The sequence below is a fragment of the Medicago truncatula genome, chromosome 3, assembly GCF_003473485.1.
Source record: "Medicago truncatula cultivar Jemalong A17 chromosome 3, MtrunA17r5.0-ANR, whole genome shotgun sequence".
In the NCBI taxonomy this organism is placed as follows: domain Eukaryota; kingdom Viridiplantae; phylum Streptophyta; class Magnoliopsida; order Fabales; family Fabaceae; genus Medicago; species Medicago truncatula.
Window position 1 is genome coordinate 6,180,903 of NC_053044.1, and position 22,778 is coordinate 6,203,680.

Below are 22,778 nucleotides of genomic sequence, written 5' to 3' on the forward strand. Positions count from 1 at the left end.
TAATAATAAACAAAGAAAAACATACAAGCTTAAGGATTAAACAAGTGATGCATCTACCCAATGTCTGCAAAAATTAAAAAGTTCATAGAAATAAAGAAAGCTGAAAAGGCAATCATAAACTCCAAAACCCATCACTGCTCATCCTCAGAGTTTCCTTCAATGTCAGCATAGAATTGACTAGCCCTCTGCTCACTTGCTGCCTTCCCTCGTCCGTAGTCAGCTCTGACACGCTGCTCCCTAGCTTGAGCTCGTCCTCTTTGATCAACAAAATAGGTCTCCATGGCCTCTTCGGTACTAAATCTCTCAAATGCATTTCCTTGGAGAGGCATCTGACGGTGCTGATCAGCAGCAAGAGAAAGTTCCGCTCCAAAATAAGGCCCGTTCACATAAAGCTCGGATGAAGTGTCTTGTGCCCAGTTAGCCATACCACATATGTAATCGTGCAACATTGGGTGTAGTGGTGGGTGTTGTGGTGCATCCTCTTGCATAGGCTGAACCTGCTGAGGTTCACGACGACCTTGCCTAGCTAACTCCCTCTCAAACTTTGTCATAGCTGTATCATCAATGTCTCCTTTAGAATTAAACATTATGTCCCCTCGTTCCACCGGAACCTCCTTAGCTTGACACAATGCATTAATTAGGCAGCAATGACCCAAAGTCACAGAAGAGCCACAATTAGCCATTTGTTGAATACTCATGTTAAGCAGACGCCCCACATTGATTCCATGGCCAAAAATGATAGCTTCCAAGATATACAATCTCTCCATGGGTAACTCAGATGTAGCAGATACACTTTCTAAGGTAGAATGAATGAAAGAAGCCCATGCCTTGTACTCCGGTTTCAGATCCACCACATTCATCCTAGTTGGAAAACCTGTTGCTCGTGAACGCACATAATCAACCCCTTGTTTCCCAATTTCAGCCAAAATTTGAGCCAACTCGTCATCAGTAGGAAAATTCCTAATGCTTCTGGATCTCCTCCATTCGACATGACACTCTGCTGGCTCCCTTAAACCCAACAATTCATTGATTACTTCAGGACTGTAATCAACCCTTTTACCTCTAACAACAGCCTTATCATCTTCCTTACCGTAAGCATTAGCAAAGAATTCAAGTGCTATTGTACGGTTGCTTTCTTTGACCACCATCCTGTTGAACCCTTTCCACCCTAAAGCAGTAAACTTCGTTTCAAACTGAGGATACCTTTGCAAATTGATAAAATCAAACTTCCTTTCGCCTGCAAACTTGTACCCCTTAATTTTTTCAAACCGTTCTTCGCATTGTGGATCAGAAAATTTCTCATAGCCGGGTTGCTGTGTTGGTTGGGTTGATTGGGTGTTGCGGGATCCTCTGGTGCGTTTGGTGGAAGCCATTTGTGGGGTTTGGGTAGGTTTGAGGAAAATTGGTGGATGAATTTATGGATTTGTGGAGTTAGGGTTTGGCTTGATTTATGGTGAAAGATGAATTGTTTGTGAAATTGATAGGTTATATAAGGTCGGTAATGAAGTTAAGGTGAGGAATTGGTGATGGGGCGAAATTTGTGAGGAAAATTGAAAATTTTGGCAGAGTTTTGGTAGGGGAGATTGGTTTGAATGAGAAATTTCGTGGAATGAATTTATAGAGGCCAGAAATCGTGCCACGATACGGATATGTCGTGCCACGATACCTTCTGTAACGGTCAAAAATGTTTGAAATTCCCAGTTCCGTGCCACGATCATATACCCTTCGTACCACGATCTTAGTTCTTCCAGCAAACGTGCCACGATTTGAGAAATTTCGTGCCACGATATTTCCAGTGGCTCTCCTCTTTTGGGAAGTTCTCAAATCGTGCCACGATGGACTTGACTTAGAGAAAAAAAATTCTTTTCAACTTCTAAAAAAAATAAATTTTTTTTTTTTTTTTTTTTATAAAAGAAATTGCCGTAATTAAATACAAAAGTAAATAGAAAGAACTACCTGCGCGGATCTAAGTCCGATGGGTTGCCTCCCATAAAGCGCTTCTTTATCGTCACTAGCTTGACTTATGACGACCCTAAGGATCATTCAGCACCACTCCCCCTTTGTTTGTAGGGAGTTCACCTCCGAGGTATGGTTTTATCCTCTGAGCATTAACCTTAAATGTCCCTGGTTCTCCAGGTTTACTCAGCTCCACAGCTCCATAAGGAGATATACTCTCGATCATAAATGGTCCAGACCACTTGGATTTTAATTTCCCGGGAAATAGCTTCAACCTGGAATTAAACAGCAAAACAAGTTGTCCAACATAAAACTCTCTCCTCACCAGACCCTTGTCATGATACCTCTTAGTTCTCTCTTTGTAAATGACGGCGTTCTCATACGCACCAAGTCTCATTTCTTCTAACTCATTGAGTTTCAAGAGTCTTTTCTTACCAGCTAGAGTTTGATCGAAATTAAGGGCTTTGATGGCCCAATAAGCTTTGTGCTCTAACTCTACTGGCAGATGACACGCCTTGCCAAAGACCAATTGATAAGGTGACAACCCAAGATGCGTTTTAAACGCAGTCCTATAAGCCCAAAGAGCGTCGTCTAACTTCCTAGACCAATCTTTCCTAGAAGACGCTACAGTTTTCTCCAAAATTTGTTTCAATTGACGGTTGGACACCTCTACTTGACCACTAGTTTGAGGGTGGTAGGGAGTTGCAACTTTATGTTTAATGTTGTACTTTTTAAGCACCGTTTCAAGAAAGTTGTTACAAAAGTGCTTCCCCCCATCACTGATCAAGACTCTAGGTGTTCCAAACCTAGTGAAAATATTTTTCCTTAAAAAATTGACAACTGTCTTGGAATCATTAGCAACACATGGTATTGCTTCAACCCATTTGGTGACGTAGTCAACACACACAAGTATATGGAGATAAGAGGAAGAGGGAGGGAAGGGTCCCATAAAATCAATGCCCCAACAGTCAAATGGTTCAACTTCAATGATTCCCGTTAGGGGCATCTCATTCCTCTTAGAAATACTACCTGTTCTTTGGCAATTGTCACACCGCCTCACAAAATCATGGCAATCCTTGAAAAGAGTAGGCCACCAGAACCCGCTTTGCAAGACTTTCGCAGCGGTTCGTTCGCCGCTATGGTGGCCCCCATAGGCTGAGCTATGGCAATGCCACACAATGTTTTTGATCTCTTCACCTGCAACACAACGTCTAATCAAACCGTCAGTGCCTACCTTGAACAGATAAGGATCATCCCACAAATAGTGGTTTGCATCCTTGAAAAACTTTTTCCTTTGATGTTGCGCCATGTCATCCGGAATTATGTTCCCGGCCTTGAAATTTGCCATGTCGGCAAACCACGGTCTTTCTCTTATTGCAAAAAGCTGCTCATCCGGAAATTCAGCCATGATGGCCCCTTCTTTCTTTGTCACCTCGTTGTTTTCAAGCCTTGAGAGGTGGTCAGCCACCACATTTTCTACTCCCTTCTTGTCACGAATCTCAAGATCAAATTCTTGCAACAAAAGGACCCACCTCAAAAGTCGAGGTTTGGAATCCCCTTTTGTCAGGAGATACTTAAGAGCTGCATGATCTGTAAAAACAATGACTTTGGAGCCTATTAAATAAGAACGAAATTTTTCCAACGCAAATATTACCGCAAGCAACTCTTTTTCAGTTGTTGAATAGTTTACTTGACTTTCATTTAAAACCTTGCTTGCATAGTAAATTGCATGGAAAAATTTGTTCTTGCGTTGGCCTAGGACTGCACCAACAGCATAATCACTTGCATCACACATAAGTTCAAAGTGTAAATCCCAATTTGGTGCAATGATTATTGGTGCAGTCACCAACTTGTTTTTAATCAAAGAAAAAGCATTTAAACATTCAACATCAAAATCAAACTCAGTTTCTTTAACTAAAAGGTTACAGAGGGGCTTGGCTATTTTTGAAAAATCCTTTATAAACCGCCGATAAAACCCGGCATGCCCCAAAAAACTCCTTACCCCCTTAACATTCATAGGTGGAGGAAGTTTTTCTATAACCTCTATCTTAGCTTGATCCACCTCTATGCCTTTAGAACTTATTTTATGACCCAAAACTATACCTTCAGTTACCATAAAATGACATCTTTTAAGGACAGCATTGAGATGAAACAAGCATTGATCAAACGACTTACCAAATACAGAGAAATCGTCCATAAATACCTCAATGTTCTTCTCTATCATGTCAGAGAAGATGGAGAGCATGCACCGTTGAAAGGTTGCCGGTGCACCACATAACCCGAAGGGCATTCTCCTATAAGCAAACACACCGAATGGACAAGTAAAGGCAGTCTTCTCTTGATCTTCTGGGGCCACCGCTATCTGATTATACCCCGAATACCCATCCAAGAAACAGTAAAAGGCTTGGCCAGCCAACCTTTCAATCATTTGATCCATGAATGGAAATGGAAAGTGATCTTTTCTTGTTGCGGTGTTCAACCTCCGGTAGTCTATGCACATTCTCCAACCAGTGACAGTACGGGTGGGTATTAACTCATTTTTTTCATTTACCACCACCGTCATTCCACCTTTTTTTGGTACAACATGAACAGGACTCACCCATGAGCTATCAGAGATAGGGTAAATCATACCTGCATCCAGTAATTTTAGCACTTCCTTTTTGACCACTTCTTTCATGGTTGGGTTCAGTCTTCTTTGAGGTTGAACAACTGGTTTGTATTCAGCCTCCATGTGGATTCTATGCATACAATAAGCTGGACTAATACCCTTCAAATCAGAAATCTTCCAACCTAAAGCTCCTTCATTTTCTCTTAGCACCCTCATCAATTTTTCTTCCTCCAAAGGTGTCAAGGTGCTGCTGATGATTGCAGGTTTTGAAACATCCTTGCTAAGAAAGACATATTTTAAGTGAGAAGGAAGTTCTTTTAATTCTGGAATTTTTTCTTCCTCATTGCTCAATGATTTCGCCCCCAACTTCCCTTCATTACCCATTTCTTCGAGTTTGGTGGGTTTAAGCAGCTGCTCATTTGCTTCAAGTTGCTTAACACATTCTTGCACCTCAAGATCTTCGACAAGTTCACAATTCTCTATAGAATTAACAATTGTCTCTTCCAAAGGGTGTGTTGGTTTGTGTTCACGAGAATTGTCTTCAACTATTTCATCAATCACATCAATCCTGTAGCACTTAGGATTTTCAGCTCGGTGTTTCATTGCTTCAAAAATGTTAAAAACCACTTGTTCATTATGGAATCTCAACATTAGCTGCCCCATTTCAACATCAATCAAAGCACGGCCTGTTGCAAGGAATGGTCTTCCTAGAATAAGAGGCATATCTTCATCTTCAGCTATATCCAAGATTACAAAGTCAGCAGGAAATATTAGATCGTTCACTTTAACTAGCACGTCTTCAAGCACACCAAACGGATAGGAGATTGACCGATCAGCTAAAGTGAGAGTCATTCTTGTAGGTTTTGGCTCCCCACCTCCAAGCTTCTTCATCATTGAAAGGGGCATCAAATTGATGCTTGCCCCTAAATCACATAAAGCTCTTCCAATGTCTACCGGCCCAATGGAGCAAGGAATAGTGAAAGCACCAGGATCTTTAAGCTTAGGAGGAAGTTTCCTTTGGAGAATGGCACTACAATTCTCGGAAAGAGAGATATTCTCATCATCTTTTGGTTTTCTTCTCCCCGTTAACATTTCTTTCATGAATTTAGCATACACCGGCATTTGATCAAGAGCGTCACCAAAAGGAATATTCACCTGAAGTTGTGAGAAGAGTTGCATGAATTTCTTGAATTGTCCTTCCTCCTTCTTCTTCTTTTTGGCTAGATGAGGGTAGGGGAGCTTCACATAAGATGGGATAATTTGTGGTTCATCCCCATCCTTCAAAATTTGGCTCTTAGACTTTCTTAAGATCGAGTCTTCATCTATTAACCTCTCATTTTTTTCTCCCTCTGTTTTTTTCTTCTTTTCATTTTCAACTACACCTTGATCACTCTCTTTTTCAACTACTTCCTCATCTTCAATATTTTCATCTACCTCCACAACACTTTCATCAACTTTATTGGGAACCTTTGGAACTAAAGGTGCCAAAACCTTTTTACTCCTCAACTCAATAACATTGCAAGTTTCATTTTTAGGGTTCTCTTGAGTATTTCCCGAGAATCCCCCTTTGTTCTGTTCAGCCAACTGCTTAGCTAATTGCCCAAGTTGTGTTTCAAGCATTTTCCGTGAGGCTTCATTGTTCTTCCTTTCAAGGTCTTGACTCTTCTTCATTTCTTCAAAGTTACTTTGAGTCATTTTCATGAAATTCATCATTGTTTCCTCAATACCTGGAGGCTTCCTTGGTTGTTGTTGTTGTTGTGGATTAGGAAACAAGGGATTTAAGGTGTTGTTGTTGGAGTAACTCAAGTTAGGGTGCTTATTCATGGAGTAAGGGTTTTGCCTTTGATAGTTCACATAGTTGGCTTCTTCACTAGCTTCCTCTGGCACACACTCACCATTAGGATGGCCTTCACCACACAAATCACACCGTACTGCAGCTGCTTGTTGTTTGTTGGACAATTGATAAGCATGTACCTCCTTAGTTAAAATTTCGATTTGCTTATTCATGGCTGCTTGGTTAGCTAGTATGGAAGTAGTGTCACTCACCCCAAAAACACCTCTTTCTTTCTTTTTCGTTTCAGCACGGTACTCATTGCTGGCCATGTTTTCAATCAGAATTTGAACTTCGTGATCAGTTTTTACCCTTAAACTACCTCCAGCCGAGGCATCTAGAAACATTCTGTTGCTATGAGTTAATCCTTCAGTGAAGAATTGGAGGTACTGTTTCTCAGAAAACTCATGTCCTGGACATCTCTTCAGAAGCAAATTGAACCTTTCCCAAGCATCATAAAGTGATTCACCTTCACCTTGCCGGAAGCTTGCTATTTCTTGCTTCTTATCCAAGTACTTGGACATAGGGAAATACTTCTCTATAAACTTAAGCTCTAATTCCTCCCATGTTTGAATAGTCCCATTAGGCAAAGTCAATAACCAGTCTTTAGCTTTACCAATTAAAGTGAACGGGAAAAGCCTGAGTTTCTTTTGGTCTTCATTAACATTTGCTGGAGGAACACAAAACTCACAAGTTTCAGCAAAGTGGCTTAGATGTTCATGAGGGCTGATGGTCCCAGTACCATCAAACTGTCTTTCCTTCAATCCATTCTGAACGGATGCCTTGATTTCAAAAGCAACAGGATTAGCCGGTCTGAACACGTGAGTTAGGCGACCACGGTGATTTGCTAACCCGTAATCTCCCAACTTAGGCCTTGCTGGTGGTGGGTCTCCCTCTTCCATTGTGATTACCGGAGGAGGGGTGGTTGTTTCAGTTTCAATAAGTGTCGGATCTGGTATAGGTGTGCGTGTACCCGGTGGAACTGACCTTGACACCCGGACAGCTTTCCGGTTAGCTCGTGCAGTCTTTTCAATTTCAGGATCGTACTCGAGGTCTTCGGAATTACGTCTACCTCGCATAAACAGCAAAATACCTCAGTAGCACTGCACAATACAAAATAATTAATGAATACTGAAACAAGAGATAAAAAATTTTAACAGAAAATAAATTGCAGAAATCCTAATGAAAAAAACGCAATTGCCTTGTTGAAATAAATCAACAGTCCCCGGCAGCGGCGCCAAAAACTTGATAGATAATTGGCAAGTGTACCAATAACTATCGAAGTAGTAATAAATATCGTTCCACAAGGACTGTATTAATTCCAATTATAGCAGGTACGTTATTAATTTAGGATATGTAAAAGTCATATTGATTGCCCTAGGCAGATGATTTTTCGTATACAAAAAAGCAAATAAAGATTGTTTGCAAAGATGATTGAGAAGAATGATTAAGCCGATGAATCCCCTACTGTTCTATATGAGTAATTACCTCCCTTATTTACTTATTACTATTCATTCTTTACGACGAATTAACAAATTGGTTTTGATCAATCTCTTGAATCAAAACCCTTTCCTAAGTTATAACCTTTTAATCTCTTAAACCGATTGAATAACTGCGGAAGCGATAAATAACGTTAATTCATATGTCATGATTCTCAATTTCCTATCTCTAGGTTCCTATGTTGAATCAAACAGAATTACTAATTCAGGATTAAAAGCTAGGGTTAAGAGTCATTCAATTCCTAATATCAATTCATATAATTTAAGAAGCTAGGGTTAATAGTCATCCGAGCAATTATATGAAAAGCAATGAACACAAATAATTCTGAATAAAGACTGAATAATATTATTAAATAAGAGAGTATCAACTACTAATTCATATATTACAACGGTTCATCATGGCTCAATCATACCGAGAGTTTAGCTACTCATGGTTTTACGATTAATAACATAATTGACAGTGAACATACATAATCAGGACCAACTATGAGTTGGTATGAGATTCAGGGCTTGTCCTTCGGTCTTCTGATGTCCTCTATGCTCAAAATCGTACTTCCCCCCGCAAACCCTAATCCGTGGCCGCATCTAGCCTTATATAGAAAGATTTTACGAGTTCCAGAAAGCCCATCATCGTGCCACGATACGATCCAATCGTGGCACGATAGCATCATTAATCCTACGTGGCAGCAGACAAAACCTAGCATCGTGGCACGTTGCGATTTGCTTCGTGCCACGAAATTTCCAGTGCTGAACCTTTGTCCCACGTTCACTTATCGTGCCACGAACCAGCTTCATCGTGGCACGATTCTATATTCTTAGGAATTTTCCATCTTTTTCTCAGTTCGGTCTTTTGAGCTCCTGTTCCTGTTTTGATCTGATTTCACCATGATTTACAAATAGTTGACTCTCTTAATGTCCTAAAAATGACAAAACATAACTAAAAGCTAGTGTTGATGCAACATCATCATTAATACAACAAAAGTGTGAGAAAGCTTTGAAGGGTGAAGGTTCGTTACCGGTCACCATGTCACAAGCAGAGAAGACCGAGATGGTGGACAAGGCCAGGAGTGCCATTGTCTTGTGCCTCGGGGATAAAGTTTTGATAGAAGTAGCAAAGGAACGAACCGCGACATCGATATGGGCAAAGTTGGAATCTTTGTATATGACAAAGTCTTTGGCTCATCGGCAATTCTTAAAGCAACAACTCTACTCATTTAAGATGGTGGAGTCGAAGACCATCATGGAGCAACTTACGGAGTTCAACAAAATCCTAGATGACTTGGAGAATATTGAGGTGCAACTTGAGGATGAGGATAAAGCTATACTCTTGTTGTGTGCTCTACCGAAATCTTTTGAATCGTTCAAAGATACCATTCTCTATGGCAAAGAAGGCACTGTTACCTTGGAAGAAGTTCAAGCGGCTTTGAGAACCAAGGAGTTGACCAAGTCCAAGGACTTGAGAGATCATGAACACGGTGAAGGCCTTAGTGTCTCAAGAGGGAATGGTGGAGGTAGAGGTAACCGGAGAAAGAGTGGTAACAGGTCAAAGCCTGAATGCTTTAACTGTCACAAGATGGGTCACTTCAAGAAGGATTGTCCGGAGATTAATGGTAACTCCGCACAAATTGTCTCAGAGAGTTATGAGGATGCAAGTGCTCTGATGGTGTGGTGTTGTTTGGAGGATGAAGAAGGTGATGTGTCTCACCTTGGGATTGATGCCTAGTGGAGCGGTAGTCGTCTGGAGAGACGTTAAACACTCAACATCAGCCTGGAGAGGCGGTGGTAAGAATACTCATGATCTACCTGTTGAGGTGGAGTTTCAAGGTTGAAGACATAGTGGGATGTACGCATTTGCTAGTTGAGGTAGAGTACACTCAGCGTGAGGTGGAGTTGAACACACCGGTAATGGTACGACTATGAAGGACCTTGTGTGCTATGCTCTATGGTGAGCAAGGGATTTCTTCATGAGGTTGAAGAATGTTTAGCACGGCTTGTGAGATTATCCTAAAAGAATGCCAAGGGTGATTGGATGCAAGGTGATTCTTCAAGGAGGCAGAAGATGTCCTGCGCTGAAGATGTTATGGTGAATGCTTGTGGGACTACCTAAAATTCCTAGCGTAGTTGGACTGCAAGGACCTTCGAGAAGGCGGAAGATATTCCGAGGGCTGAAGGGGGTTAAGGTGTATACTTGTGGATTACTCTAAAAGCCAAGGGTGATTGGGAACAAGTAGATCTTCAAGGAAGCGGGAGATATCTCGAATTGAAGAGGGTATGGTATAGTCTTGTAGAACTATCTGAAATTCCTAGCATAGTTGGACTACAAGCATCTTCGAGAAGGCGGAAGACATTCTGATGGCTGAAGAGGTTAGGGTGTAAACTTGTGGAGTTACTTGGAGTAGTGGGAAGCAAGGGAAATAGCAGCAAGGAGGTTAATGATTGGCATCGTCACTGATTTGAAGTCAAGGTGGAGAATTGTGAGAGTTAACTCTTATAATCAGGTTTCTGCATAATCATGGCACGATTGAAGGGCAACGTGGCACGATGGATGTTTTAGTTTTTTAGGCAAGGCACTGGAAAAATCATGGCACGATGGGGTCGCATCGTGGCACGATGGTGCGCTGGCAGATAAAAATAAAACGTATTTTTGGGTACAGATTTGTTACAGATTTTAAGCAGATTTGTTACAGATTTTAAGCGAGACTTTTACTATAAATATAGACCTTTTATCAGAGCAGAGAGAGAGATGGAGTGTTGATTCACCTTGGAAACACTATTAGGGTTGAGTCTCTTGGTTACGGGAAGTGATTGGGGCTTTGGGTAGAATTAGGCGGGAGACTTATTCTTGTAACCCATTGATTTCTCTTTGCAACGTTACTCATCATATAGTGGATCGGAGGGCTGCTCTCTCCCCCAGACTAGGTCAATTTGGACCGAACTGGGTCAACAAATTCTTTTGTGTTCTCTATTCTTTTTCTTCTTGCTGCTGTTGTTTTCTACTTTTGGCTTGTGATTATAACTGTTCCATACACTTTGTTTGGTTGCTTGTTTATCCCTTGCTCCACACATCAAGTTGTTATTGGTGTGATTTTTCTCGTCGAATTCGCAACATATATGATAGATTTTGTTTCTCTTTCTTACTCTTCGGTCTTCATACATATCTTGATATTTTTTGAATGTTTTTGGAAAGACATGGGCTCAACTTACTCTTCGGTCTTCATACATGTCTTGATATTTTTTGAATGTTTTTGGAAAGACATGGGCTCAACTTACTCTATTGTTTAGATTGGTCAAATGTTGTAGCTCGATTTTTTATTTATGTAATGTTTGTTTTTCGTTTTTCTTACTATATTATTGTCTTATTTTATGATCATCGTGTGCTTAAATATTTGATTTTGGTTCATCTTCACTTCTCCAAACAATTCTAGGGTGATATTTTTTAGGCTTAATTACATTTTTGGTCATCTAACTATTTAGTTGGTATCGGATTGGTCCTCTAACTAAAAATTGATTTATTTTGGTCCTCTAAGTTTCTCACCGTTACTACATTTAGTCATTTCTATTAGTTTTATTCAAATAAACGTTAGGGTTTGTGTTATATGGGTACCTGACCTCCTATTTCACACATACATATGAACCATAACAATTACCAAAAATATCCGTCACTATTTAATCATAATACCTTAACAAGGAATAGGACCAAAATGATGCTAATAAATAAAGTTAGAGGACCCACATAACACAAACCCTAACGTTTATTTGAATAAAACTAACAGAAAGGACTAAATGTAGTAACGGTGAGAAACTTAGAGGACCGAAATAAATCAATTTTTAGTTAGAGGACCAATCCGATACCAACTAAATAGTTAGAGGACCAAAAATGTAATTTAGCCTTGTGTATGATAGTTTTTGTTTCTCTTTCTTACTTTTCATGTCCTAATCTTTTCTTTTACAAGATATGGACTCAACTTACTCTATTGTCTAGATTGGCTAAATGTTTTAGTTCGACTTTTTATTTATGTAATGTTTGTTACTCTATTTTTCTAGATTTATTTCCAATGATATTACTTAATGTCTATCTGACTAATTTTTCATGGGAATGATATGATAAAAGAGGCTTCAATTTTTTCTTTTGTAAAATATCCTCCTTCATTTTGTTGCAATCGAAGACACATAACAACATGTTTGTTGCATAAACTTTTTCCTCTTCTAAAATATCTTCCTTCATTTTGTTGAAAAATCAACAAGAACCATGAAAATGTTATGGTGCCATTGTTAACTCCCCTGATCATTTAGATATACACACATAAGTAAGACAATATTTTAAGAATTAAGAATACAAATACCAAAATTGGTCTCTGCCTCCAATAATGAAGCACGTACAACAGACAAACTCGGATACGTCAAAGAGTTGGAGCAACAAACAATACTTGAAATACTTCATTTCAGAAACAAATAACCTATGATAAAAAAAAACATATCCCAATTAGGATGATGAGATATCAGGAAATTTCATAATAGATTACTTCAAAAAAGCCATCTCTATCGAGACGATTTAACTTCGTTCTCCTTACACAGTACACACTAACTAGACCAATCTGGTAAATCCAACTTAGCTTGAAATTTTGGTGAAAAATCTTTCAAGCATTCACACATTGAAACACCATTAATATTGCAGCCATCAAAATCCTTCACGCTCGTGCAAAGGACAAGAAACTGTAGGTTCCCAATTTTCTGCATATCTTACAATGGAAAACATTGTAAATTACCAAGTAGTTCAAGCACAAATCTAGTAACATGCTCATTCAAATTTGATGAAAATGGAGTTGGATAAAATGTAATCTTTTAAGTCTTCTTTGCATCTCTTGAAATTTTTGTTCAGTTGACAGAGGAAAATCAGGATTCTCAACTAAATTGAAATCATCCTCATTGTTTTCACTGTAGACATGTATGACAGACGACTTGAGAATCCTCTTAGTGATCCAGTCATGGTAAACCATGCCCCGTTCAGAATCATATGGCATGAGATGTTCAATCTCACATAAAATCTCCACATGGTTCCACTCATTCTCTGAGAATATACCCTCCTTATTGCATTGTAGATCACAACAAAGCTTTTGGTGCGTCTTTCTTTTTATATAATATATGTATTCAGATGAAGTAGAGAGTTGCTTAGTGCCATTGATGAGTACATTCAACTTGAAATCCAACACCACGTTGTCAAACAGCTCTCCAATTTCAAAAAAACAGCATAGAGCAATCCTGGGGAACTTTTTTCGAAACCAAAAATGCACTGGCGATTCGTTGCTTCTACTAACTTTATCCATAATTAATCTCGCACGATGAATCGGGTGACAAAAGAGACGATAACCAATATTTTTGAGTTTATGCCCATCTTGATTCCACGAAGGACTACATACTTCTATGACATTGTTGGTACTTACATTAAGAGAATACACATTAAGGAAGGACTTCCCGTATTCATTATAAACACACATGGCATTTGCAGACACTTTTGGACCAACTTTTTCTACAACATTTGATGATCGAAATCCGCTAACCTTATTCGATATTACTATCTCAGATTTTGGCAATACGTAGCTTGGTATCTGAATCGTCCTTTTGCATCTCCTCAAAAACAAACTTTGGAGCCCAACTAGATTTCCAATTGTAAAAGGCAATTCGTATAGGTTAGTCTCATCTAAATAAACATCTTTTATATTCTCCATCACTCCTAGTACTTCTGGGAAGCTCTCAAGACGCGAGCAACCTCTAAGATCTAATGTCTCTAGAGATGGCAAGTTCATGCACGGAACCAAACGGTCTAGTTGTGTGCATCCTTGAGCACTTAATAACACAAGCTTGGCAAGAAAACCAACTGATTCATGGATTCTAAATAAATTAGTGCAGTAATCAAGACATAATGACCCCAAATTTGGTACTCTAGATAAGCTAGGTATTTCAGTTAGGAACTTGCAGTCTTGAAAATCAAGAAAAATCAATGTCTCGAAAACCTACACACAAAAATAGACAAATCAAATTATTGGTTTCAACTGGTCATAAATATTAGTTTAAGGCCAACAATACAAGCTCAGGAATAATTGTGTGTGTGAAAAGAATACATACCTTTAGTGATTCAACCCGTTTAAGGCAACTTTCAGCCAGGTTAAGTATTATAAGATTCTTGGGATTAAAATCAGATGGTAAAGAGGATGATTGGTATCCATGCCAATCAAGCAATCTCAAACTACTTGGAAGAACTTGGGGATCTCTGGAAAATTGTGCGTTTCCAATTATAAGAATTTTCAAATTCTTCATCTGTCCGAAGGCTTTTCCACACCATTTGACTTTTCTTGCTTCGCAGAAGTCAGCGATTATGACTTCAATTGTATCAGTTCCCTTGCCATTCCAAATCACAATCCAAACACAAATTAAAGGTTGAGAATTTGTGATCTATATTTTTGGTTGTATACACAAATGTCTAAATCATAATGTCTTTGTCTTCAAGCAAATCAATTTCATCAAACATTTTCAGTTGAGAATGGTAAACTAACAATCCTATAAACTAAGGGTGTGTTTGGATTGAGGATTTAAGAGGGGAAGGCAGGGGAGGGTTTACTTTTCTTCCCTCCTAAACCCTCCATCCAAACACACCATAACTGATACATATTAATCAAAACTTATGATGTAAGCAAGCAAAGATGGGATATACTAACTAACATACCTTATTTTCTTCCAAAACATGAACAATGTCATCACTAAACCATAATCTACTGCGTCTTCCAGGCTCCAACGTTGATTCCTGCCTCACAATTTCTCTGCCCATGTCTTGAATCAAGTCATGCATTCTCACACAACCATTGGTATCAATTTTCATGAGAGATTTGTCAGTTAACTGTTGTATGCCATCTTCCGCATGAAAACCATGTAAGTATAGTATTTCTTTGACATAGCCTATTTCAGAAGAATTAAAGAAACAAGCTATGTCTAAAAAAATACCCTTCTCATCTTCTTCCAAATCATCATAGCTAATTTTCAGAATTGCATGGATATCTTTGGGAAGGACTCTTTCATATTTATCTAATGAGGATTTACATACAACTAAACTTTTTCCAAACAATTGAGAACCAATCACCTCCAAAGCCAATGGAAGACCCTCACAATAAGATACTGCACGTTTTGCAATATCCACATAACCAGGATAATTTTTTTTGTCTTTAAATGCATGCCAACTAAATAATTCAAGAGCCTTTTCATCTTTTAGCTGTCTAACCTCATATACTTTCACAATCCCATGAGTGGCCAACAAATGCTTGTCTCTTGTAGTGATTATGATCTTGCTTCCGAAGCCAAACCAATCGGGTGCTCCTACAAGTGCACGTAACTGCTGCACTTTGTCAACATTATCAAGAATCAAAAGGACTTTCTTTCTTTTAAGCCTCGCTTTAATCATTGACATTCCTTTGTAAACATCTCCCACTTTAATACCCTTTTCCCCGAATACTTCAGAAAGCAGTGTTTCTTGTAGCTGTGCCAGATCATGATTAGTTGCCCTCTCTCTTATGTCACCAAGAAAACAAACACCTTCAAATTGATCAGCAGACAAATTATGCAGAGCACGAGCAATTGTTGATTTTCCTATTCCTCCGATTCCATAAATGCCTACCATGTTCACTCTCTCATCAGACTTAAATTCAAGGAGAGATGCCACTTCTATTATCTGAGACTCCAACCCAACTGGGTTGTTTGCAACATGCAAAGGAACACGGTTGATCCTTATAGACACATTTGCAACTATCATTCTAATAAATTTATATTCTTGTTGAGACCTGCACATTACAGTAGTACGTATAAATTGAAACAGTCATTTTATGTGATTCAACCAAAACTAATCATATAACATAGATAGGACTACTTCTTCATAATGTTTCCTTCAACTAGATTTATATGCTTACTAGTAATGATCCGTGCGAGATTTCATGAATGTGGGAAAAAAATAACAGAAAATAGATGTGTGAAATTAGGTCAAATGTCATCAGGGAAAAAAATTCTTACAATGAATATCTTATGATAAATTATTATAATTTTTCAATTAGGCAATACGTAGAATTAATGTACTGTTTAACTACTTGACCAAAAAAAAATGTAATGTTTAACTACTCTGGTCCATTTTGTAAGTTTACCCATGAATCGCAAACACATTAATGACAAATGGGCGAAGGCAAAGCTCAAAGAACACACACTCTTGTTCCACTATACTCAAGCAATTATAAGCTTTATAGTACTTACACTTTTGATCGAGGTGTCAGTGTTAGTGATTCATAGTATATCATGAATATGAGTCATACTCAACTTAATAGAATAGATAGATTTTTTGTTTCTTTTTTTATCTGCAACATCCTAAATAGATTCAATTAAAAAGGGAAAATTACAAAAGTTGGGGAACATATAGTCTAACTTAGTAAAAAAACAAAAAAGAAAACACACGACAGCTCAATAGAGTTCAAGATCACAAAACTGAATCCGAAATAAATCCGTATACAGGCACGAAACCAAATTGCAAAAATGAGATACATAGTTGACGAGCATTAGACCAGATCTTCAAAGCGGGGGGGAGTGGATCTGACCACCAACACGGTAACTAACAAATCCACACGCAAAAAACTATTTATTGCGATGAATCAAAAATTAACAACCTTTTCTGGCCTAATTCATTCCAGACTCCAGTACCGGAGTGTAAGTAAACCTGAATCTTTGAGACCTGCATATCTCAACATATCTAGAACATAATTGTCGATCAGGAAAGCTAAACACACCCAGATTCACGAGAGCAACAAACACAGATTGAGGGATGAGTCCAACATGTAAAAATCAATAGATAATTGCGGGTTTTAGCAGAACCAAGGGCGGTGAAGTTGGCTGCTTCAAACCCTAGACGCTAAATCCTAAATTCTACAAAACAGGATGGTGGAAAACAAAATAATAACAAAAAGGGTATAAAAAAAATTTAAAAAAAATGAATAATAGGATGGTGTGAAGTACATACCCCGGTTGGAAATGCCATCCAGAGAGACTAGCAGCTTGCCGCAAAGCGTCCCTCCATTTCTGCACCTTATCCTTCTCATCTCTAAACCTTACCTCATGTTTTGCAAAAGCTTCAGCATAAGTTCCCGTTAGGTTTCGAATCTGGGTTGGTTCTACATCATAAAAAATCGGCAAAAACCACCTTCCTTTTGACTTTGAACACTCAAGAATGGTAACAAGTTCAGTCAAACAAAAAGTTGAAGATGCATAGTTAGGGGACAAAATAGCAATGAAAATCCTAGATTCTTTAATGGCTTTAAGAAGAGTGGGTGTTATTTCTTCTCCTTTTTGTATTTCTTCATCGTCAATGAAAGTTTGTATTCCGCTTTGATTTTGGAGAGAGTTGTAGAGATTACCAGTGAAGTTATTTCTAGTATCAATGCCTCTAAAACTAAGGAAAACATCATAAGTCCAGTTACATGTGAAGGAAGACAAATAAGGAAGTGTTAGTTGTTCCATGATACACGAGCCTTTTTTTTCTCGTTGATTTCTCTCTAAATTGTCTCCTTTTGTCCTTATTTCAAAGGAATTAAAGTGATGGAAGTGAGAAAGAGAGAGGAAGGAGGGGGGAACTTTCTCGTTAGGAATCGCAATATAAAAAAGTGAACCAAGAAATAGTAATTTATAGAGCAAACGTTGAAAACTCTCAACAAAAAAAGAATAAACATTGAAATGCTTTCGGCGATATAAACTTATACTCATTTTAAAATTTAAATATTTATACTCTCTTTTGTAAACTAAATTTGACTCGTTCTAATGATATAATTGTGTTTTGAAAATAGCTTTTTTTGATATACAAAACTTTCTAAAAATACATAGAAATTATTGAAATATCCTCAGCGGTAGTTAACTGCCGCTGCAAAAAATCGACGGTAGTTAACTACGGCTGAACCCAATGATAGTAAACTACTGTTGCAATGAATTTAAAAGAACACAGAAACTTCAGCTTCTGTTACAGAAGCTTAAACAAAACAAACTCAATTTCACCCCAACTTCGATTGCACAAATTTGACCTCAATTTCTTCAAGTAAGTCATGTTAATCCTATTTACACTAGTGAAAAGACGGGTAGTCACGTGCCCATCTTTCCGCTCTTTTTATTACGCTAACGTTTCAAAATTATGAGCGGTGTTTTTTTTATAAATTTTTTATTTTGATTAAAATTAAAGATATAAATATTTGTTGATTTCAAGTTACAATAAACCAAACTAACCATGAATATCTATTTCAATGACATCAACCATATAACAAAAAATATAATCTAATTTTTTTTAAATGACACCAACAACAATCTTTATTATATAAAAAGTTGTTTAAGGGTATAATTGAAATAATAAAAAAGTAAGTATAAATATATTCATCTAGTTTGTTATACTTTCGAAATGATAAATGAAAGAAAACCAAACATATATATTCATATCGTGTTTGTTACATTATTTTTATTCTTATCTATTTGTTATATGTATTATTTGTATTAAAATTTGAGAGCATTTTTGAAAAGAGAAAAGTCGGCCCAAAAAAGCTGAAAGGGGTTGTTTTCTTTATATATAGTATAGATGTAATTTAGGTTGTTTAGGATTTTTTTCCTTAATTTTAGCAAAATGTTATTGTTTAGATTAGGTTTGAAAATTGCAAGAAAAATATTAAGGATGAGTGTTGGAGATTGATATTTTTCTGGTTTAATAATTACTTGTGTTTGTAATTTTCTGTCATAATTAGATTGTTGCTTATTTAGCAAGTGAAAAAGTCTCTAGGTAATAATGTATACGGTTCTTAGGTAATGATGACTAATGTTTGGCAAGCACTTCAGTGCCATAGTAATATGGTGCCATTGTGCCATAGGACCAATCATATTTTATTACACGTGTCAAGGCTTATTAAAATAATAAAAAAAAATAAAAAACAAGTTTAAATGAAATAAATAAAAAACGCGATGGAGAAAAACAAAACGTAGAATACGATTGCCGCTCTTTCTTCTTGCCACTTCAAGCAGCAGCAGTGACACTCACCTCAACTAGTATTCACGCGTCCGCCTCCGATGACCACCTCCGCCGCTAGGGATGGCAATGGGTACCCAATGGGTAGGGTACTATAGTATCCATCCCCATACCCGCGTTTGTAAAAAATGCCCATACCTGTGCCCGTACCCTCGTGGGCAACAACTTTAGTGCCCTTTCCTATACCCTATGAGCACTTAAGTGCCCATACCCACACCAATTACCCGCACTTTAGCCATAAAAAGATAATAAAAATTACCACACTTGAAATAAAACTGTGATCCAATTTTTTTTAAATCAACTTACGAAATAATATGAATCGTAATATTTAGCCAAATAAAAAAACATCCAAAATATTCCTGGAAAGAAAAAAAAATAGATACCTTACATCAGTTATACGTTAAAAAGTTGTAGTTGCATGTTAAAATCATAATAAATTGTTTATTAAAGTTTTTATTAATTTGTTTTAGGTTTAAGGTTAGGCTTAAATAGTTAAATTTATTAATTAATTGTACACCAAAAATAAATAAATTATTTATAATATTATATAAATACATATATGCGTGTTGCGGGGTTGGATAGTACAGTGCCCATACCCGTGTCTATACCCATATAAATTTGCGGGTAATTACTCATACCCAAGCCCGGACCATGAAAGTGGGGTTTTACCCTACCCATAGCGGGTATTTTTTGCGGGTGCCCATATGGTCTGGGTCCAATTGTCATCCCTATCCGCCGCGTCGTCGCTTGATAGTCTGGCATCGTAAGGTTCGTTTCTTTCTTCCTTATCTTTTTTTTTTCTTCATCTTTTGAATAGTTATGGTCATGAGAACAAACAAAAATCAAAATCAAAATTAAAATAAGGATTAACTACACTTGATTAGGGAAAGAAAACAAACCTTTTGAACCAATTTCAATTATGTAGGATTAGATTTTAAGAAATTTAGGGTTTTATTTTATGATTGAAGTAAACCCATTGCAAGGGGTAAATATGCTCTGTTTTTTAGGAGCAATACATATGCTCTGTTTAATAGCTAAAACATTAGATGAATTAGGTTTTTTAGGAGCAATAAATTTGCTCTGTTTTTTGGTCTGATGTATGAGTAGGTACCTTCATTTGGATGTATTGTTAACCTGTTCAGTGACACTCCTTGTTCTTACCTCCTTTATTTACTTGTCAGGTACCTTCATTTGGGTATTTGACATGGCTTCTTCAAATGAGGATTGGAAGCCAAGACTTGGAATGGAATTTGACACTAGAGAAGAGGCTGAACAATTTTATCTTGCTTATGGTTTACGTGAGGGCTTCGGAGTTAGAGTACGCTTTACAAACAGGAAGAAAGACGGTAGTGTATCGTCATGTAGGTTTGTTTGTTGTAAGGAAGGAATACGGAAGAAAGAGGATAAATGTGCATATGAAGGAAAAATTCGGAGAGGTGAGACTAGAACGAAATGCTTAGCAAAAATTACACTTTCAAGTAAAAATGGAAAGTTGGTTATCAATGAGTTTGTAGAAAACCATAACCATGATCTACTAAATCGAGAGACAACACACATGCTTCGATCACATAGAAAGATAACTGAAGTACAAGCATATGAGATTGATATGGCTGATGACTCTGTATTAAGGCAGAAGGAAATGTATCAACTTATGAGCACACATGCAGGGCATAGCGCTAATGTTGGATTTACAGAGGTGGATGTACGAAACTATATCACTACAAAAAAGACAAAGAAGTATGGTGTATGGTGATGCTGGATATCTTTCACAGTATTTTCAACGACAGTTGTTGGAGAATCCGTCCTTCTTTTATGCATATCAGATGGATATAGATGAACAGATTACAAATGTGTTCTGGTGTGATGCAAATATGATTTTGGATTACGGGTATTTTGGTGATGTTGTTTCATTGGACACTACATATTGTACCAACGATGCCAATAGACCGCTTGCTTTTTTTTTTCTGGTTTCAACCATTATAGAGGTTCGATCATTTTTGGTGCAGCTCTAATGTATGATGAGACAATTCCATCATTTAAATGGTTGTTTGAAACATTCTTACAAGCACACAACAACAAAAAACCAAAGACGATCTTCACTGACCAAGATCAAACAATGTCTAGGGCACTTGAAGAAGTGATGCCTGAGACTCACCATGGTTTATGCACATGGCACTTGTTGCAGAATGGAATTAAACATCTTGGAAACAGGATGAAGAAAGGAGCTTCTTTGCTAACAGATTTCAGCAAGTGCATGTATGAGATTGGCATTGAAGCAGATTTTGAGAAAGCTTGGTTTGACTTGGTCAATGAACATAATCTTCATGGAACAACTTGGATCAACTCAGTTTATGAAATAAATAAAAAATGGGCTGCATGTTATATGAAGGAAGCATTAACACTTGGCATGCGAAGTACACAAGTTAGTGAAAGTTTGAATGCTCACTTTAAATGTTGTCTAAAACCGAATTTGAGTATCCTGCAATTCTTCAAACATTTCGAAAGAGTTGTTGGGGAGAAGAGAGAAAAAGAACTGAAATGTGATTATGAGTCCTCACATAAGCTTGCAAGGTTAGTGTATGAAACTTCACCATTACTAATCCAAATGGGAAAGATATACACACACACACACACACACACACACACACACACACACACACTATATTTGAGTTGTTTCAAAACGAGTTTAAGTTATTCTTGGCTTTGTCTGTACCCATTAGACATGAAACTGACTCTCTATGTGAATATGTCATCACTAATAAGAAACATGAAGGATCTTTTAGAGTGTCATTTAATCGTGTTTCAACTTCAATTACTTGTAGTTGTAAGAAGTATGAAACATTTGGCATACTTTGTTCGCATGGATTAAAAGTGTTTGAGTTGAACGATGTTAAAGTGATTCCTGATATGTATATTTTAAGAAGATGGACAAGAGAAGCCCGTTGTGGCATTGTGCAAGATTTTAGGGGAAAAGAGGTTGAACAAGATCCTAAGTTGTCTAGAAATCGAATGTTCAGACAAGTTTTCTCTAAGTTCATTAGAGCGGCAACTGTAGCAGCATCGATAGTGAAGAAAGTCTCATGTTTGTTGATAAAAGTGTAGATGAAATGTTCAAGAAAGTAATAGAATGTCCAACACAAGGTAGAGACAATGACAATGATCATCCATCATTTGTGAGTTATGATGCTATGCAATCAAAGGGATTCAAGAAACAACCCAGCTCAAAGGGAACTAAGCGACATAAAAGTTTCCTTGAGCGTCAGCCCAAGAAAAGAAGTGCTCCTCCAAGTAAACACGCTCAATCTAGCCGTGTCCCACCTCAAAGAAGTTCACAGGTATATAAGTCGATACATAGATTACTTGTTTTAGTTTTACATGTACTTTCACTTATTTTAATGTTGCATAATCATTTTAGGTTAGAGAATTAACAACTAATATGGTCAATGGAGTATCTTGTTCCGCGCCTCCAACTTATGAGCCCCCGCTAGCACGTGGGGGTATGTTTGTTAGTTACACAACTATGTTGATGGTAATTTCATTTTTTTTTTTTTCATAAGGAACTATTCTTATACTAATTATTTTTCATCACACAATCATGATTCTAATTATTTTTTGTTATTAATGTAGGCACCTTTTGATGATACAAATATTGGAGCATTACTTTGACCTTCGATCTCAATCGAAAGAAACGGAGCTGGTTATTTTTTGAAAATTATTATGTGCAGTTAGTTTGCATCTACAAGGTTGTATTTGGAGCTGATTAAGTCTCTGTTAGGGGAGTATTTGGTAACTGTTTTTTAATGGCGG

The 22,778-nt window shown here is 37.5% G+C and overlaps 2 protein-coding genes across 3 annotated transcripts; one reads left to right on the forward strand and one right to left on the reverse strand.

The window, feature by feature from the left end:
• Window positions 1-12,152: 12,152 nt before the first annotated feature.
• On the reverse strand, window positions 12,153-17,548 carry LOC11411685 (disease resistance protein RPV1). Of its 2 annotated transcripts, none has more exons than XM_003598701.4 (4): window positions 16,938-17,548; window positions 14,616-15,720; window positions 14,018-14,290; window positions 12,153-13,905 (listed from the first exon to the last, which is right to left on the reverse strand). In XM_003598701.4, the coding sequence occupies exons 1-4, from the start codon at window positions 17,432-17,434 to the stop codon at window positions 12,697-12,699; spliced, it is 3,084 nt and encodes a 1,027-aa protein (XP_003598749.2). In that variant the 5' UTR covers window positions 17,435-17,548; the 3' UTR covers window positions 12,153-12,696. The 2 variants fall into 2 exon arrangements, with proteins under 2 accessions (XP_003598749.2, XP_039687532.1); XM_039831598.1 differs by lacking the exon at window positions 16,938-17,548 and adding an exon at window positions 16,588-16,879.
• Window positions 17,549-20,175: 2,627 nt separating this feature from the next.
• LOC112420036 (protein FAR1-RELATED SEQUENCE 5-like) lies at window positions 20,176-22,637 on the forward strand. Its single transcript, XM_024778635.1, has 6 exons — window positions 20,176-20,673; window positions 20,759-20,859; window positions 20,955-21,393; window positions 22,013-22,306; window positions 22,387-22,500; window positions 22,599-22,637. The coding sequence occupies exons 1-6, from the start codon at window positions 20,176-20,178 to the stop codon at window positions 22,635-22,637; spliced, it is 1,485 nt and encodes a 494-aa protein (XP_024634403.1).
• Window positions 22,638-22,778: the final 141 nt, after the last annotated feature.

Bases quoted from the DNA above. Each gene is read 5' to 3' on its own strand.
- LOC11411685 (XM_003598701.4), bottom strand. From the start codon at position 17,434: ATGGAACAACTAACACTTCCTTATTTGTCTTCCTTCACATGTAACTGG. The intron at 15,721-16,937 runs GTATGTACTTCA...TGTAATGTGCAG, and splicing joins GGATGGCATTTCCAACCGGG to GTCTCAACAAGAATATAAAT. The intron at 14,291-14,615 runs GTATGTTAGTTA...TGGAATGGCAAG, and splicing joins ATGTTTTGGAAGAAAATAAG to GGAACTGATACAATTGAAGT.
- LOC112420036 (XM_024778635.1), top strand. From the start codon at position 20,176: ATGGCTTCTTCAAATGAGGATTGGAAGCCAAGACTTGGAATGGAATTT. The intron at 20,674-20,758 runs GTACGAAACTAT...TTTCAACGACAG, and splicing joins TTGGATTTACAGAGGTGGAT to TTGTTGGAGAATCCGTCCTT. The intron at 22,307-22,386 runs GTATATAAGTCG...TAATCATTTTAG, and splicing joins CACCTCAAAGAAGTTCACAG to GTTAGAGAATTAACAACTAA.